At 47.9% G+C, this 18,914-nt stretch overlaps 6 protein-coding genes across 6 annotated transcripts; 2 read left to right on the top strand and 4 right to left on the bottom strand.

Moving 5' to 3' along the window:
- Window positions 1-344: 344 nt before the first annotated feature.
- Window positions 345-1,610, top strand: N7517_006750 (actin-related protein ArpA; the record flags this gene model as incomplete). Its single annotated transcript, XM_056724480.1, has 3 exons — window positions 345-1,112; window positions 1,180-1,494; window positions 1,548-1,610. 3 exons carry the CDS (start codon window positions 345-347, stop codon window positions 1,608-1,610), a joined length of 1,146 nt encoding a protein of 381 aa, XP_056580730.1.
- Window positions 1,611-2,656: 1,046 nt separating this feature from the next.
- N7517_006749 (uncharacterized protein) lies at window positions 2,657-2,911 on the bottom strand (the record flags this gene model as incomplete). Its single annotated transcript, XM_056724479.1, has 2 exons — window positions 2,657-2,815; window positions 2,885-2,911. The coding sequence occupies 2 exons, from the start codon at window positions 2,909-2,911 to the stop codon at window positions 2,657-2,659; spliced, it is 186 nt and encodes a 61-aa protein (XP_056580729.1).
- Window positions 2,912-3,164: 253 nt separating this feature from the next.
- On the bottom strand, window positions 3,165-3,650 carry N7517_006748 (DUF3602 domain-containing protein; the record flags this gene model as incomplete). Its single annotated transcript, XM_056724478.1, has 1 exon — window positions 3,165-3,650. The coding sequence occupies one exon, from the start codon at window positions 3,648-3,650 to the stop codon at window positions 3,165-3,167; it is 486 nt and encodes a 161-aa protein (XP_056580728.1).
- A 2,420-nt stretch (window positions 3,651-6,070) lies between these two features.
- On the bottom strand, window positions 6,071-6,868 carry N7517_006747 (uncharacterized protein; the record flags this gene model as incomplete). The annotated part of the gene is made up of 1 exon (XM_056724477.1): window positions 6,071-6,868. The coding sequence occupies one exon, from the start codon at window positions 6,866-6,868 to the stop codon at window positions 6,071-6,073; it is 798 nt and encodes a 265-aa protein (XP_056580727.1).
- Window positions 6,869-7,154: 286 nt separating this feature from the next.
- On the bottom strand, window positions 7,155-14,407 carry N7517_006746 (ATPase AAA-type core; the record flags this gene model as incomplete). Its single annotated transcript, XM_056724476.1, has 6 exons — window positions 7,155-8,473; window positions 8,540-9,307; window positions 9,354-10,999; window positions 11,050-11,386; window positions 11,440-12,873; window positions 12,937-14,407. The coding sequence occupies 6 exons, from the start codon at window positions 14,405-14,407 to the stop codon at window positions 7,155-7,157; spliced, it is 6,975 nt and encodes a 2,324-aa protein (XP_056580726.1).
- Window positions 14,408-14,886: 479 nt separating this feature from the next.
- On the top strand, window positions 14,887-18,149 carry N7517_006745 (putative U1 snRNP complex component Yhc1; the record flags this gene model as incomplete). Its single annotated transcript, XM_056724475.1, has 4 exons — window positions 14,887-15,127; window positions 15,199-16,125; window positions 17,335-17,436; window positions 17,515-18,149. The coding sequence occupies 4 exons, from the start codon at window positions 14,887-14,889 to the stop codon at window positions 18,147-18,149; spliced, it is 1,905 nt and encodes a 634-aa protein (XP_056580725.1).
- Window positions 18,150-18,914: the final 765 nt, after the last annotated feature.

Raw genomic sequence — 18,914 nt, 5'->3', positions numbered from 1 at the left:
CTCGCACAAATAATTGGCCTATGCTTCTTGTTATACCATTAGCTAGAAAGAAACATTATGATAATTCTATAAACTTCAATTCTATGGAAGTCCAATTTACCAGGCGTGAACTAAAAGTGGCCCAAGCTCCTTGTTGACAATTCCCGATTTGCGGATTTGCGGCTTCGCGTCCACTCCTGAATCAGTGACAAGAACATCCACGCCCAACCATCGAAACATTATATGCGCCTTCAATCCACTTCCGCTCCGTTAATCCCCCGAGTCGCCCATTCTAGGCCGAGAGGCCGTCTATACCCGCACTCGTCCTAGCCCGACCTCACCTCCCATCCACACCACTCCCCGCAATGGCTGAGGCAACTCTTCACAACGTGCCAATTGTCATCGACAATGGCAGTGGCACAATTCGAGCCGGTTTCGCCGGAGAGGAGATCCCATCATGTTACTTCCCGTCGTTTGTCGGCCGTCCCAAGCACCCACGGGTGATGGCCGGTGGTCTGGAAGGAGACTCGTTCATCGGGTCCCGCGCACAAGAACTCCGCGGACTATTGAAGATCAGGTATCCACTGGAACACGGTATTGTCACGAATTGGGAAGACATGGAATCGATTTGGCACTACGTCTATGAAAATGAGCTCAAGACACTCCCCGAAGAACACCCCGTCCTGCTCACGGAGCCACCGCTAAACCCACGCGCCAACCGTGATATCGCAGCACAACTCATGTTCGAGGCTTTCAATGTGCCGGCCTTGTATATGTCGATTCAGGCTGTGTTGTCGCTCTATGCGTCTGGTCGGACTACGGGTGTGGTCTTGGATTCCGGTGATGGTGTCTCCCATGCAGTGCCTGTCTTTGAGGGTTTCGCTATTCCGAATAGTATTCGGAGAATTGATGTTGCTGGTCGTGATGTTACGGAACAGATGCAGTTGCTGCTGCGGAAGGCTGGACATGTGTTGCACACTAGCGCTGAGAAGGAGGTGGTGCGGATGATCAAGGAGAAGGTCTGCTACGTGTCGCTGGATCCGAAGCGAGAGGAGAAGGAGTGGATGAATAGCTACCACAAATCTGATGCTAAGGCGATGGACTACGTTCTTCCAGACGGTCACAAGATCAAGGTATGCACTGTCTTGGAATATTGTTTGTTCTGGGTTTACAACAATACTAATGAACCTACCTCTCAAGATCGGCCAAGAACGTTACCGTGCGCCTGAAATCCTCTTCGATCCCGAGCTCATCGGCCTCGAGTATCCCGGTGTGCACCAGATCGTGCAGGACGCCATCACTCGCACAGATCTTGACCTGCGAAAATCGCTATACCTCAATATTGTGCTTTCTGGAGGTTCAACACTGTGCAAGAACTTCCCTGATCGGTTGATGCGCGAGATCAAAAAACTAGCAGTCGAGGATATGAAGATTCGCATTTCTGCGCCTGCTGAGCGCAAGTACACCACATGGATTGGTGGTAGCATTCTTGCCGGTCTGAGCACGTTTAGAAAGGTATGCAGATTCCCCTTTTGCTAATGAATCGTAACTAACTATATACTCTCTAGATGTGGGTAAGCGCAGACGAATGGCACGAGGATCCCGAGGTGATCCACAAGCGATTCGCATAAAGGACTCGCCCATGACGAAAGTCTTTGATATTATGGCGTCCTTCTGGCGACTCACTCCGGAACTGATCACATCCACTGTCTCCAAGATCCGCAAGGCACCATCTCCAATCCCTAGAAAACACAAGAAACATATCTTGTCAATCTGGATCGATCATCACGCAATTGGCAGTGCATACATACCAAGAACTGATCGACCAACACCAATCCGAGTCGCCTCCCCGACTCTTGATACCCCATCCCTATCCAGCTCATCTTAGCATTGGCTCTGACTTTATTGCAAATACAGTCTCTTTTGCGTCTTGGGGTTTGTTCTAGTCTGGACATAATTTTACTCGGACATATTAGCCTGCATACTTACATGTTCTCATCTATTGCGTAGCTTATTTGTATGCAATGTACTCGGAAGTTGTATATGTAATAGTAGTCAATCTTATTCAATCTATTTCTGGAGGGGCAATAATTATGAAGATATGTTTGCTTATTCTCAAATTCGCCTCCCATTATGACTCGGCTAGTCATGGGTGCCCGAACGCAGATGGGCTTCACTTGGTACGGGAGGCAATTTCTTTTTTTAAACCGAAATCTTATTTCCGGTAACGCTTTGATATAGAAACAACAGTGAAATCAAAGAAAATGAATCCATGGATACATGTAGGAATAGGAACTATCAAATGGCGGTGGACTTGAAATCTCAAAGAATATATAGAGAATACCAATCCAAATCAAGAACATCCACGGACGATCTAAGACAAAGAAAATTACAACAAAGCCGACAGAATATTCCAGACCACAGACAAAGAATAAACAAGTTTACAGGGATGATCATGACCATCCCAAAATATGTCGGCTAGCCACGGCTACAACGCTACTCGATGCGACATGCCCAAATCTAGATTCGCCATGGGTTCCACCCCCAAGCACGTCTTATACGAAATTTACGTCTACAATGATAGAATTTACATTTACAATGATACAATTGGAAGTATTGGAATGTAATCCAGCCCGGGAAGACCCAAGCATGCAATTCATTGTTTACTAGGAAGGACCTAGTAGATCTGGCGCAATATGGGGGGAATATGTTGAAAGACAGAAGAAACACAGAGTGTGACAGATTGAGTTGAAATAGGAAAAACAGGAAAAACAGGACTCCGAGAATGATGCCAGACAATTGTTGTTCGATGGCGCGATACTTGGGTATGTTGATACTAGAAACTGGGTTTCTAGATCCTGGAGGCGTATGATGTAGGGTGGTTTGGCTCAGGGCGCAAATTGACCACGAAGAGCATGAAACGCCGGTCCATGAGTGAAGATGTCTCAATGAAGAGGTTCCTTGGGGAGGTATGAATGATGAATTCGGATGTGGTATTTCGCAGAAAGAAACATGGGTAGTAAGATGGTCTTTGGGAAGACGATCAACGTGTTGTCGATGTTCCAGTTCGGACGCGGTAGATTCCCCGTATTAAAAAAAAAAGGTCAAGAGAAAGGAAAAACTTTTTTGGGTCGTTATGTCGTTGATGTTGTCAGAGACAAGATATGTAGGAAAGAGACATGCATCTAGGCAGTTCCCTTGAGCTTTCCCCAACCCTTCTCGAGACCACGACGAGCCATATCCCGGGCCCGATCTGCCACAGATCCAGAGCTGGAATTCGTCGCCGTGCTGGCAGCCGAGAACTTGCGACTCAGGCTGGAATTGCTGCAGTCGTCACGGTACATGGTGTTACCGGCACCACCACGTCCGACGTGGTAGACGGGGGCCGCCTGGCGGAGATCACGTTCGAGTTCTTCGTCGAAGCTGAAGATGGCTCGTTCGGTGCTGCTGTGGACGTTGCCTGCACCGCCGCGGCCTGAGATGAAGGTTGTTGGGGCGCGAGAGTCGAGACGGGCGAGAGAGGCTGGACCGGTTGCGCTGCGCGAGTCGGTGGTCTTGGTATTCTTTAGGTTGACGATATTTCCACATCCTCCTCGGCCGGTGTAGACGGCTGGACGACCGGCATGTGGGACTGAAGGGTGCGGTTCGACGACACGGTAATTTCGAGACATGGTGAATGATGGTAGATCTGAAATATAGAGAGGTATAAACAGTCTAAAACTGTGACTATAAAAACTCCATCAAGTGTAAAATTTGCGTTATGGGTCTATAACCATGGGGACATTCATGTTATATAGTCCCAGGGGCCTTTTTGGAGTCATTTCCAGATCCAGGCACGACATCCAGTCACAAGGTGCTATGGGGAAACCTTTTTGGGATTTTTTAAATTTTCATTTTCATTTTTGAATTTTCATTTTTTTATTTTTGAATTTTATTTTCCCCCCGTCGTCATCGGAGTTTAGTGGCCATGGATATTTCTGTTTTCAGTGCTCAGTCAGCAACCGCATGTGCCCTTAAAACGCCCCTGTGACCTGGTTCAAGATGATGATTGGCTCTTAGATTCCCCCAGATGGCCTGACTCTGGCCGCTTTTACATGTTTCTGGGCAACCAAAGTCATCTGACCGAGGCTCCACCAATAGTGGCAAAACGTAATAGAAACCCTTCTTAGTAACCAATGGGGATTTCCATTACCCCCAGGAAATGAAAACCTCTCGATGGTTCAAGTGTGGTGAAATTTATCCCTTGTAAGAGCACACACCGCATTCTCACGTCAGGTTTAACATGTCAGGTGCAAATCATGGACCATATGAGGCATTAAGCATCGACCATTTTTATATGGGAGAAAAATGTAATTACAATACTCACGATGTTACATGGTAGAGAATTTGGTATTTTACTACTCCAACAATTGCATCATTTGCCGGCCCGTGTCCACTTTCTATTTCCAGCACCGGGGTTGTGCGACACAATTTTCACTGGCAAGGTTCTCCTAGTACCCCGTGGACTGTCAAAATGTCTAATAGTTCTATGTAGCTATAACTTGAAAATAATGCAACTCTATAAATTATACAAGTTATACTATTATACTATTATACTATAGAGTATACCGGCCCGATCAAAATATCAGATCATAAAATACGGCTATACACCGCGCTGATCGTTATGTACAATGACTCCATCGCACCGAAATTTGCGGGATAAATCTTCATTAGCGTCCCCTGTAGATCAAGTCTAGGGCATCTATAGTTTGCATAAGGTAAATGTAATTCACTCACCGCATGGAGTAATTAGCAATGCCCAGGATGCCGAGAATGATGTCCAAGGTTGAACACTAATTGAACACCCCCTTGGCTCTCAGGTGAGCCGAGGAGGCCGGGAATTAGGGTAAAAGGTCGTTCCCCAGATGTGAAATGACGTTGAAAAAAAAAAAAAGAAAAAAGAAAATTTGCAAGTCTCATGTGCTCTGAGTGGCCAAGACATCCGAGCGGCGAACATCACAAATCACCAGTTGGTCCTTCGGTGTCTGTGCGTCCATTTCCCCAGATTTTCTCTTCCCCAACTTTTTGGGACCTGACCTGTTCAGCTTTCCTGCATTCTGCGGGAATTTAATATAGGAAGTAATTCCGCTACCTCACGTGGGGAAATACGTGTCTTCTATATTGAAAAAAAAAATAACATTCCTCCCAATTGGATGAGAAACCAGCACCTGACTTGCACATATAACATAAATTGCGCGATTAAATCAACCGAGGGGGTAACATCTCACAATGTAAATAATACCCCGTTAGATAATTGTGCTCTATGACACATGATTTTCACTCCAATTCCCAAGGCCAGGTCGAGACCCGGGAACCGGGAGCCGGCGCTACGTCCATTTCAAGGTATCATACAGTAGACGGAGTACAATGGTTCCTTGGAAGGTTCTACAGTCTTACTAACACCATATTCCAGCTGGCTATCCGGTCGGGTATGTAGGTTCGGATGTCAGCACCGGGATTGGCACTCGGAAAGCACTATTATTGAGTAAATTATATCTTGCCAATCTGGCCTGCTTGTCGATGTGACCTGTTTCCCGGAACTGTATCCTGCAGATCGGGTCAGCTGTGTTACTGTAGTTGGAGTCTAAGGCTAAGCTCGTTGGATTGGAATTTTGGCTGGCTTGGTATACGTGTTGGTGTTGGCTGTTGGGTATTGAGGTTGGGAGTGAGATGGGAACCTTCCGAGGTTGGTGGTCAGGTGTCTTTTCAACCTACGTCTCACGTTATTCAAGATTTCGTTGTTATTGTCTCGTCGGTTGAGTGTATAAGTCTGAAACACATTTTGCGCTGTAACACACAAAAAACAAGGTTTCTGAACCTGGTTGACAGTCGTCTCTAGTTAAAATGCTTGTTTGGGATTCGTGAAACGTTGGATTGACTCTGTCACATTATGTTGTACACAAATTCAGAATAGTTCATTCAAAAGACACATCAATCAGCATGTCAATCCCGGATTCCCATGCATCGCTCTTCAACTCCAACATGTCAAGGTATCTTCGGGAAACACATGACCAGCGAAAAAGCCCCCCAATCCCAGCCCTGCAGCCGAGCCTCAACCTTCGCAACCAAGCCTATCACCATTCCCAAACCCTAAAACACAATACGAGATATCAAATCGTCGATAACCCTCACTCTTCTGCCCAGACCCACTGCGTGCCAAAGCCTTCACCACACGATCCTTGAATAGATATGCCTCATCATCACAAAGTCGACTGTAAAATGGCCCACCGGCCTTGACAGCAAAAACAGTGCTTATCAGCTGCACCACCCGAGAGACATAGCTGGAATTAAGCTTCTCCGACCCATTCAAATCAAAAGTGATCTCCTGAACCTTGTGTCCCCTCGGAACAGCCCGACAAGCAGCCCTCCAATCCGCAATAAGCGTAATGAACTCCTGTCCCTCGGGGTATGTGATCTGATCGATGGAAACGAATTCAAGACTTGGGTACGGGAACGGCATGGCTTCATAGAATTCGCGTACCTCGGGCTGATTCAGTGACTGACGTGTCCGTCCTGAGTTCGATACTCCGCTGCTCACTTTCGGAAATGGAGCATTTATGAATCGATGCATGGGGACGAGGCGGAGATGAGTTGCTGTTGGATGGGTGGATTTGGAATTGAGGTATTCTTCGAGAGCCTTTGGGTCTTCGAAGACGAAGGTTCGGGTGGAGAGGTAGTCTGGGAGTTCATTGAGTCGCATTGAGACGTGGGGGGTTCCTGGTGTTGGGATTATTGGGCTTGCCATGAGGTCGCCGGTGCTGAGGAATATCAGTATCTCGTTTCCGGTCATGAGGATCTTGATGCCCGCTGTGAGCTTGTCGATTTCCATTGTGGGTGTGGCAGTCGCCATGTCGACTGCGTGGATTTAGTTGGATGGGATGGATGAGAAGGGAGGTAAGGCGATAGCTGTAAACGTTTGTCACGATGCGTCTGTTGTAGTGCACTTAAGTTTTTTGATCTAGGGAGTCTCATTAGAGATTTACATAAAGAGCGAACAGATGGGAATTTAATAGTGATTATGGGCGTTGCCTATCAAAAAGAAGTGCAAACAAGCACTAAATGGACGTTTCAAAGAGATATATCTAGTTCTTCAGATGCTAATGACATTCTAATATTCTCAATCCAATATCCCAAGCTCAGGAACTTCCAAGTTCAGCATCCGAAACCCAATGGAAACCACCAGCACATCGATATCCGCCGGATTGTTTAATCCATTGAAAGCCAGCGACACAGACTCCCATGGTCCGCAACTTTGCCTGATTAGCTTGTTCCTTACGGAAAGCTTCTTGTTGCTTGCGGAGTGTCGCCAAAATTGCTTCCTGTCTCCTGCGCTCCAATTCATGCTGTAGTCGGGCTTGTTCGTGGCGTCTTTTGGCATCTTCATCCGCTTTCCTTTCTTCCTCTTCGAGCTCCCGTGCTGCCTTTTCCTCCTCCGCTTTCAATTTCAATATCTTCTTTTTCTGCTCTTCCTCTTCTTCTTTCAAACACAAGTACTCTTTCTCTTTGGCTTCTGCTAGAGCCTTGTCCTTCTCGAGTTGATGCCACACTTCGTCCGTGACGCCGGCATCTCGCTTCATGGTAGCAGCGGAGTTGTCTGGTTCAGGCTCCATCGTGTCTGGTTTCTTGCTGGAGGCCACATCCTCGTTGGCTGAGCCTTGATTGTCCGACTCAGTAACAGGTTTGCTCGAAGGTTGTGTGCGGATGGCCAGGTCTGTTAGCTCTCTTGGTTTGCTCGCAGTTGAGGCAGGGTTTTGCCGGTAGACTTCCCGGCTGGATCGCTCATTGATCATTGAGTCGAGAGCATCGAGCACCGTATCTTTGCTTAGCATCAGCCTCTTCCCGCTAGATGACTGAAGCGTTTTGCCAAAGACGGTCTTTGTGAGCGTTCCAACGTCTCGTGCGTTTGCCCAACCAGCAGTCTCTGAAAGTCTATCAAAGCGCTCCGACATTCCCTTCATAAACTCGAAGTCTGGGCTCTCCAGGCAGACCAAGTCAAATTGAGCTTGTGATTTGCTCAAGAGATCTCTTTTTTCTTTCAACAAAAGCTCACACATTAACTTGACACAGTCTGCCGGAGACAATGGATCGAATTGAAAAGACTCTGGGAAACGACTGGTGAGCCCCAGATTTATTGACATGAGACGGTTGATGTCCGCATCATAACCGGCCAGAATGATGATCAGCTTTTGAGCAAACCTGGGCTTGGTGATAGCATCCACAATCTCATCCATGGCTTCTTTGGCGAAATGGCCCTCGGCGAGCCGATAGGCTTCGTCAATGAACAATACTTTCCCAAGACCACGTTCTAGGACCTGTTGAGTCTTGGGGCCTGTCTGGCCTACATATTGACCCACCAGGTCCGTTGCTGAGGTTTCGACCACTTCACTCGAAGCTAACAAGCCCATGTCGTAGTAGACCTGACCCATCTTTCTGGCCGTGCTTGTCTTTCCGGTACCTAAGGAGTATTTATATGTCAGCAATGTTTCAGCACACAAAAAGCCGCGAGCAGGGGCTTGTATACCTGGAGGACCACGGAAGACAAAGTTAAATGGCAATTGTTCGCGAGGATCCATGCCCAGTCCTCTGAGGGTTTGAACCATTTGACGATAGCCTTCCAGTTTGGCCACGATATCTTCACATCCTATGACGCCTTCAAACATCTTCGCAACACTCTCCTTTTTATCCGCGCGATCAAAGTCTTCATCAAAGTCAGGAGCATCAAGAATAGAATCTGGGACAGAACCGGGACGTTTGGTAGAAGACAGGCGCTTTTGATACCTCATCTTGGCGGTGTTAAGCAGATTATTAATCTCGCCTGCATTGCCAAAATGTGGTCGATTCCGAGCACGCTCGAGCATCTCCAATACCACGCGACGGCCGCGATCAGTTATGCCAAATCCTTGTTCTTGGAGCTTCAGATTCAATATCGCATCCAGTTCACTTGAAGTGAAATCTTCGAAGACAAATGCCTGGTCAATGGGGAAGCGTCGACTGAGGCCAGGGTTGACCTTCTGAAACATCTCCTCCATTGGTTCCTTGTAACCCAGAAGCAAGACACACCTATCATCACCAGGTGTGCTTTGTACTTCTGCCACAATGGTATCTATCACGGCAACTCTGTATGGATCACTCTTGGAACTTGCTCCATCAGAGGTACCTCCAGCGAATAGTCCGTAGGCCTCGTCAATGACTAGAACCTTTCCCAGTGTAGATGCGAGTATCCCTTTGGTATTCTTTTCGGACTCTCCAATCACGCTGCCAACAAAATCTGACGGGTTCTTCACAACCACTGCGATTGTCAGTAAATCCTACAGACAAGGGAGAAGCTCGCATACCTTCGCCATTTGACAAGAACCCGATATCCACAAGTATCTGACCATAGATCTTCGCGATTGAAGTTTTCCCAGTTCCGGGGTTCCCCAAGAACACTTTATTAAGACTGTACTCAACCAGGGGCTTCTCATCTAGCTCACGCTGGTAGTTGTATCGCATAGTGTCTAAAATAGCCTGCACCGTCTTCTTCACAGCGTCCAAACCAATCATGGTCTGCAGCTTTTGCCAAGCATTGGATGATTTCAAAGCCTGCGATGGATCTGGACCGATCATGTCTTCCTTGCTCAGGAAGAAATCATCAATATTGCTGCCACCCTGTCGTCTTTCCAGGCTGAGCCGTGCAGCTTGTCGCTCAAAGATCTTGGACATGGCATTTTCAACAGCTCTTGCATTGGCAAAACCTTCACGACCACGCCCGCGTCCAATTCGACGAGCTACAATACGACAGTAAAGTCCTCCAAGGTTATCTTCGACTTTCATCTGCTTTCTGTACTTATCCTCGATGCAGCCGACCAGAATCTGCATCAGCTCAGTATCGTCAAAATCTTCAAACTTAAGCTCATGCGGAAAACGACTAGGAAGTCCTGTATTGTGCTCGAATAACTTCTCCATCGGCCGTTGATATCCCGCAAGAATGAAGACCACTTTTCCCGTGAGGTTTTCAACCTCAGCCAAGAGGAAATTCAGAACCTGGGTACCGCCGAGACTGCTGCCGACGAGTTGATACGCTTCATCGATGAAAATGGCACCGCCGCCGTCTTTCAAGAGGGCTTCGATGGTTTTTTGACATCCTGAAACACCATCATTCGCGAGCCTGGACCCGGTTGTCTCGATGAATTTGTCGCCCGGAATGATCCCCATGGAGGATAGGAATTTTGCATAGAGACGGGCAACAGTTGTCTTTCCGGAACCGGGATTCCCAAGCAATACAGATCCAAATCGGTCGCGGCTCAATTTGATGTTCTGTCTGATGGCAACGTCCACTTTCGCTTTGATAGACAAGAACTTTGTTTTCACTGATTCAAGTCCGGTCATGTCGATTAACTTGTCGATCTCCTGGCTTTGGGCGTTGAAGAACTGCTTTTGATATTCCCAGTCCTTTTTAGCCGCCGATGTCTCTGGTGGCGGCATTACCTGTTGACTTTTAGACTCAGCACTAGGGCTTCGGGTGACTGCAACGCTCGAATCTGCGCTTGCTTCTGTGGTATTTGAGGGTGTACTCGCAATTGCTCCAGAGCTCATTCTCGGCTGAGGAGATGCGGGTCTGGGGGGATTCCTCAAATCCTCAATTTCCTGACGGTGTTGTTCAAGAACTCTCGCACGTTCCGCATCATCGAATTCATCGCGTCGCACGCGCTTGAGATGCGAAGCCTCTTCCTGAGCCTCTGCAAGCTGCCTGGCGTACTCGGTCTGCTTCCTTTGTCGCTCAGTCTCCAACTCGAGATCGCGTTTGCGCTTGCGCTCTTTGACTTGGTCTTCAAGTATACAGGAACGACAAGAACGCTTGGTCTGGGAACATGAGAGAGATAGGTCATGACCTCGGGGACACGTCCATTTCACAAGTTTTGTGCACTTCATTTTTGAATGGTCTGCAAGCTGGTGGCATTTTGACGGGCACTCGTGTACTCCGCAACTTAGTTTCACGCCGCTATGGGGAAGTCAGCATGAAAATATCAGCAGAACTTCTCGTGAACTGACCAAGGGGCAGAGCATCCTCCATCCGGACATTCTCTATTGAAGTCCTCCGCTGTTCGGAGAATGGAATTTGTCTGAGGATGTTGCTCGCACTGGACGGGGAGCCCATCGTATAGATGCCCGTCTGACTTCAGTTGATCAATGAATGGCTTCCAGTGCTTTTGACCCTTTCGACTAGAGACAAATGTTTCCGAGTTCCCCACCAATATGAGGACATTTCGGGCCCGGGAAAGCAGAACGTTGAGGCGCTCGGGGGCTGCCATGAACCCTATGTCGCCGGTTTTGTTGCTGCGGGTGAGTGAAGCTATAACAATTTCACTCTCTTCTCCTTGGAAATTGTCTATTTTCTCAGGTTAGACTCTTACTTGGACCTATTTCTTTCTTCCTACTTACCAATTGTAGACAGCTTGATTGGACGCTTAGAGTGGGAAGCACCAGCCTGCGATAGGAGCCCTGCTTTAACAAGGTCGTAGGAATCGAGGTCATTTAGAACTGGATCGTTCTGTTTGCTTAGAGTGTCCATCAGTAGACTCAGCTGACCCAAATATGGAGTCAACACGACCAGCTTGTCTGTTCCATACCCCTGCTGTCCAAGATACTTCACAATTTTGAGCACAATATCTGCCTCGAACGCATTCCTTTTGCTCCCTTTCGAGTTCTCATCACGTCGGTCGGAGACTTGGGCAAAAGTATCTTCAGGGTTTTGATGATGGAAAAATATCACTCTGTCGCACAACCCTCGTGGCTGAGGACGGTTCTTGGTCTTTTGATCGTCTTCCAGCCCGGGATAGGTGAGATTGCGTACAAGACTTGAGATCTCCGGACACATCCTATGCTGCTTCATCAGTGTCGTATGTGGAAACCCGGCGTGTATGAGTCTTTCGAATAGGGAGACGTTCAGGTCATAACCATCCCCTTTCTCTGTGCTCAAGCTGTAACTGTTGATCTTTGGTCGCAGCTGTTGATGATCGCCTATCAGGATCAAATGTTTGGTATCTGGTGTCATTGCGGTGAGCACGTGGGACTCAAGGATCTCGCCCGCTTCTTCGAGAAGCACGATTCCAGGGGAAGCATGTCGAATGTCCTCAGAATACATTACCGCTGCAGTAGTGGTGCAGCCGATGATTCGCTTTGACTTCAAAATTTCGCGGTTTTTCTCCCCCAGGGTAGCGCTCAGTCGACTTTGGCATTTGTCGAACAATCCTATGCTGATGCTTAGAGACTCCGCCTGTTCACTCAGCAAAGCTCTCTCCCAAGACCTCTGTTTCTCCTCCCGTATGTTCTGATCCAGTGCCCAGATATCGCGACAATGAGCGGGAAGAAGATCAGAACATACTCCTGGGCCTTGATTTCCGATCCATCGTTTATATAGGTAGTCTTTTTTGATTGCCTTTCCGTGCTTGGTGACCATAGTCATCCCGCTTTTGTCATCTGGTACAGTCAGAGCTGCAAAGTACTCTGGTTCTTCAAACTCCAGATAGTCCAAGATGGACGCAGGATTAGCCGTGAGGTTCTTGTAATTTTGGAAAGAAGTATCCAAAGTGATCTTTTGCTCATTTCCGTCCGCTTCGAGTGCATTGATGGTGTTCCAAGTGGCATAGTTCCTCTTATGGGATGAACGCTGCTTAAACAATCCAAGTGGCTCAGTGCGTGGTGTCGACTTGGCTCCCAGTCTTACAATATCAGATGAATCGATACCAATGTCTAGCAAGTCTTCCAGAAACTGGTCCAGTGCATGATTCGTGTAGCACATGACCAAGATTTTGTCTTTAGTATTACCATGCAGGGCTTTTGCGAGAAGGGCACCGATGAATGATTTGCCGGTACCTAGAGCTCATGCTGTCAGTTTGATATCCTTGGTAATGGAATTAAGAGATTTCATGATCTTACCTGGCGGTCCTTGAATGAGACTCACTCTCTGTGTCAACCCGGCCAACATAGAATCTAGCTGTGAAGCGTCCAATGTCACTGGCATTGAAGTTTTAAGGGTTCTCTGGATGTTGGATCCATATTCTTCCTTCAACTTGTTCACCACTTTCCAAGGAACTAGACTTGAATCCTTCACAGGATGGTCTCTTTCGTAAAGGAACAACTCCTCTGTGAGAGGTAGCTCTATCCTCTCCTGCAAGCATTTCAAAATTGGCTCATATGCAAACATTGCGGTGTCAACAAGCAAGAACTCCACATCATGGTAAAGTTTCAGATAAAGAAGAGACTTTTTGAGCGCCTCCTCGCCCGTAATACGCAGCATAACCACTGGGGAGTCGGAGATCAGTTCATCGATTTCTCTTTCGATTGTAGCAAAAGCCACAATTTCTGTGTCTCTGGTCAAGCAACCAAAGGCACGATGCTTGACAAACTGGGGCTTGTCCTTCAAGAAAGCTTTGCGATCATCTGTTGAGAGGTTCTTGAGTTTTTCAAGGCCAGACTGGGCAGTAACACCAATGGTGCATGGTCGGAGGTGGGTTGAGGTTCCAGAAGTGCAGCGGACATGGGCGAGACGGAGATCCTTTAGGTGGAAAGCCGACCTTCGCCCCTTCTTCGTGCCTTTCGCAATTTGAAAGTCATCGCGGAGCTCTGAGAGCATATCTTCTCGTAGAAGGCGAAACTGATTGTCAATGTGTCCTGCAACACGCTGGCCACTCGACAGCTGCGCGATGTCTTCAGCACGGCGATAAAACGGTTTCTCTGTACACCTCATCTCATCGGCCGTAGGAAAGATGGCCGTCAAGCGAAAATCAGAAAAATCATTATCATGCCGACCGCCTGCAGTAATCTCGGAGTCCTGGAGGGTGGTTGCAGGTGATTTCATCTCCAGGCAATATCTGATCTTGTGGCCGAGGTTTCGTATGTCAACCGAGGGTGAAGAGAAAAGCGATCCATCATCCAAAACAGCTTGTGCATCGGCTCTAATATCCACTCCGCAAGAGGGAGGCAATGAAAGCAGCTCAGTCATCAACCAGCATAGAGCCTGGATCGCATGAACTTCCAGTTTCCGAGTGCGGAACGCCTCCAGAAATGCACCCCAGAGGGTACAAGGCTCCAAAATGATCAGAAGAAGTTGCTCGAGAAATTGGCCGTTGCAAAGGAGCTTGACCTCGCGATGGTTCAAGTATTGAATCAACTTCGCGGTGTACCCGTTAATGAAGACCGGTGTGAGGCTGAACCTCAGTCCATTTCGCAAGGCATTCAGAGCGCTTTGGCTTGAGATAACTCGCTGGACAACAATACTAGGATCACTCTGGTTCAGGATTGCTTCAACAAATCGCTTGAAATCGGTCAGATCCTGAACTTCCTGCTTTCCATTGACGACGGCTCCAAAATACTTCGACAGTCGCTCCGACCGAACGTTTGTAGACATGACAGAAAATGGGGTTTAAACAGTAGACTTGGCATAGATAGTTGCAAGATAAATTAGAGAAAGATAGAAAGTAAAAGTGTAGAAAGACTCTAGAGTTAAGAGATAGGACAGGTTAGATGCCTTATTAACAAAGCAGACAGTTACACTAAATATGCAGACTGCTGTCTGCCTTGGATTATGCCCTTTCTAATGGCTATCCGCAGCAACACATTAGGCGCCGAAGTAGGCGCAGGAGTAGGCTAATGCAGTAGATATAGTAGATATGTGACGTGGCGACAGGGGTCTATATCCCTGTAAAATAATTCGTGGCATCACAGTAGTGGTCTTTTCAATGGCCTTTTGAGTGGCCTTGTGGTCTTTCCTTGGTAGCAAACGCGAAGGCACTCAAGACTTTCTCCCACCCTTTCTATTTTTCTTCTGTCTATCTGCTGCATTGCTAACTTTGTTAGTACTTTCTGACCACCACAAGAGTCTACACTATGTTTTCGTGGGGAAGAGGAAGAGGAAGAGGACGAGGACGAGGACAATCGAGAGGACGAGGGGGGCGCGCTTCCCAGATCAGTTCATCAGCACCTCCACTAGGAGATGTCATCGTCACAGTTCATCACAATGAACTGGAAACTCCAGCAGATCAGGATGATACCAAATCTCGAATCACGAACAGTAAATATCTGACATCCTACAACTGGCTTGGCTGGGAAAGGAAGATAAGCATTCCAGGTAGATGCCTCATGAGAATAAGACACTATCCACAAGATATATGTTGATGTTGACTAACACGTTTCTACAAGGTGAACCACCAAAGTGGACACCTCTGTCCGAATCCAATCCTCCCACGCTTCCACAAGACAAGGGTGGATACTATCGCGATCGAAATGCCGCGCAATATCCCACATACCCTCTGGAGCCAATGGTGCAAGCAATACTGACAGACAAACCTGAGTTCCCCGTGACTAGTGTGGACATCATTGCGTGCAACAGTACAATGGGCAATCTACTACGCTTTGTACTTGGGCACGATAAGCCCTTCAGGATGCTTGTTGAAGTACTCGGCAATACAGTCTTCTTTATCAGAAGGGAGAACTCGCCCACCGAAATGATTCCCGATATCTACGGGTATGGACATACTTTCCCAGAAGCATACACCACGTGGGGTGCAAGCGTGGGCGGATCCGAGTCCCATCAGCGGGTGATGCAGTATGAGTTTGCTGGCATGCAGTGCTTGATACGTTTTGAGGCGGATGGGTTTTTGCCCGACCTGGTCCCGGATAACGAGGAAACCAAGCAAGATCCTGTTTCCCCGGGGGACGATAACTTAGAGGAAGCTTTGTCGTCCATGGAAAAAGTGAGGATTATATGTCATCCCCCAGTCACTACAGAAACCGCACCCAAGCAGCTCGAGATCGCAAGGAGAGGCCGACGTATCCCACAGTGTGCAATCTTTGACCTGAAGACTCGATCTCTCAACAAAAAGAGGCATAACACCCTCGAGGAAGAATTGCCCCGGCTGTGGGTTTCGCAGACTCCCAACTTCGTTCTCGCCCATCACACATCTGGTCGATTCAGGCATATTCAGGTTCAGGACGTGCGAGACGATGTAAAGCAGTGGGAGGAGATCCAGCAACCGGCTTTGGGCAAGTTTGCCAGCCTACTTCAAATGATCGTGGCATTCGCTCGGAGCGCGGAGGACGGGAAACTTGAGATTGAGCGTGAAGAGGGTGAGCAGACTCTAAATATGAGAGCGCAGGGTGGAGTTGTCAATGGCGTCTTGTCTCCGACTGTTGCAAGCAAGTGGGATATGTAAATCGGCTCATGGGAATGGTGGTTTAAGCTCATGTTATTCTAGGTTGAAGATTGCTCTGGGATTTTAATCAATTCGAAATAAGTTCAATGCTATTTTCACTTATCCTAGCTCAGGTTAGATGTAGAGAAAGCCCTCCGTACGGTTTATGCTTTTTACCGCTTCTATATATTGTCATGGAGTGATAACCCCGACATGCCTACTCTGTATTATTATTCCTATTATTATATTTTCATTCCTAGCATCACTATTACTTTCCATCTGACCATAACAAAATAAATATATAAATGAAAGACACATAAAAAGACATATGAAAGACATCCAAAAAGAACGTCGAAGTCTTATCTTACATACAACATCCCAATATCATCTTGAGCCAAATAAGTCAATTGCTAAAGTCTTAGATCGTCGAAGATAGGAGGCCGCATACATGTATGCAGCTGACTACTCTTGTATGTATTAATGAGTCGATGGATATCGTATGCTTTTGGGTGAAATAAGTGCCTGCTTCGATTTGTGCTGCTAATGTGAAATTGTCGGGATAAATTATAATAGCAAGCTAGAATCGACATCATTATTTCAATCACAAGAATTCACTCTTTTAGCAAGAGAGGTGCTGTCTTTGTTATAGAGAACGGACGCGATAAGACACTATTCTGCCACTACCGACCGCCTGTTCAACTCTCGCCATCGAGCTCCGAAACGACTTGCCGGTCCTGCTACTTCAATTTCTCTCTTATCTGCGTCACCAAGGCTTCACTTCCGAGCTTCAGCCGAAACCACGACATTGCAAATCAGGGAAATCCTTGCTAGCCAAGATCCCCGCCTCCTGAACGAAACCAATCCCGGAAGGGAATTTTCCTCTTTCGCGCGACGACAGCAAGGTACTTGCTGCAGAAACCGGCAAGATGCCCAAATATAAGTCCCCCTGGTCTATATCTTTGCAACTAAAAGCTAACTCCCCATGCACTCTTTTGTAGGTTTTGCTCCAAATCCAAGTCTAGAAAGACCAAGCTGTGTCACAGCCTATTCCGGGCACAATGCGACACGATGTTATGCCTATTGACTGCGGCCTCTTGAGCCTACATCAGTCGACAGATTGCTAACCCCTCACTTCAACCTATAGGTGACTACTGCGATGTCTATCTGACGCACGACTCGATGAGCGTGCGCAAGGCGCATAACTCCGGCCGAAACCACCTGAGAAACGTGGTGGACTACTACCAACGTACGTCTAGCCGATGGCGCAGCAAGCCACGCCAAACCCAACAGCTGAATGATAGCTAACCATATAACCCCGGTGCAGAGATTGGCCAAGAAAAGGCGCAGTCCGTCATCGACTCCATCACCTCCTCCTACGCCGCAGAGGGCCAACAAGCCCCCAACATGATGCCCCCCGGCGCTTTCCCGCCTCCCTTCGGATTCCCGGGTACGACCCTCCCATACACCCCCGAAACCCAACTCAAACCAAAGCTAACACCGCCAGGACACCCAGGCATGCCAGGCATGCCCCCTCCCCCCTTCGGAATCCCTCCACCAGGCGCACCCGGCGCCCCAGGCATGCTACCTCGTATGTTCTACCCAGTTCCAACCCCACCCCGCAAGAACAGAAACCACAGACGAGGATCCAAGCCCTACCCAGGACAATACCAAGCTAACCAATATCCGTTCCACCCAGCCCCAGGAGCCCACGGTCTGCCCTTCCCACCGCCCTTCTCCAACGCCGGAACCCCGCCAACAGGCGGTTTCCCCCTCCCCTCCCCAACATGCCCCAAGGCGCAAACCTGCCGATCCCACCCCCAGGAGGCTTCCCCAACTTCCCCATCCCCCCGCCAGGCGCGGGCTTCCCGCCTATGCCTATGCATGGCCAGCCCGGTATGGGTCAGCCCGGTATGGGGCCTGGTGGTCCGTCGCCCATTCCTACTGGCCCCCGTGGCTTAGAGGGATATCCTCCTCCCCCCGGAGGTGGGCATTCTGGTAGGATGGATCAACAGTGGTGATCATGATGACGATCTTGGGGTTCGTAAATGGTTTGTTTCTGATACCTTTATTTTTTTCTGTGGGGATGTGTGGTGCCGTCGGCGTGACATCTCTCATGGTTCTTTTTGCTCTTTACTGTTAGTGTAAAATAGCGGTTTCTTTTTTTATGTCTCTTTCTTTTCGTACGTTGTGTTTCGTACAAGATGGTCTCTTGGGGCTCTGGGCCAGTTCATGGAATTGAATTATTTACGAGAGATCTAAGGCCATGGGAGTTGGAGATGTATATCACGACATCGACATCCGCATCAATAGGTGTAGACATTGCATTAGTATTTACACTAGGACTACCTGCCAGAATACTGGTATATAGGGTGAGTAATGCTGAAACCGGGAGAAATTGGAAATATATTTCATCGGCAGCAGATATACTGCAAAGCCAACAAAAAGAAAAGAGAAACCCAAGGCCGATCACCATATCCAGAATGCATCAAAGAACGCCGAACGGAAGTAAAAACAAGGGAAATACAGGTCGACCACAAAAGGTCTTAGACCAGGGAGAGAAAAAGAGAAAAGACGAAGCGAGGAGAAGTAAAAAAGGAAGGGATAGATGACAAAAGGGTCACACCATTAACAAATGGAGTGAATTAAGAAAAGAAATTTATCTGAAGCGACGAGGATGCTGCAGACTTGTGCAGAAGCAAAAAAATAAAAAGAACCCCGAACCCA

This window comes from Penicillium concentricum, assembly GCF_028827145.1.
Source record: "Penicillium concentricum strain IBT 3081 chromosome Unknown utg000002l_segment0_segment0, whole genome shotgun sequence".
NCBI classification, from domain to species: domain Eukaryota; kingdom Fungi; phylum Ascomycota; class Eurotiomycetes; order Eurotiales; family Aspergillaceae; genus Penicillium; species Penicillium concentricum.
The sequence above is the reverse complement of the archived record's forward strand: the minus strand, read 5'-3'. Positions and strand labels throughout refer to the sequence as shown.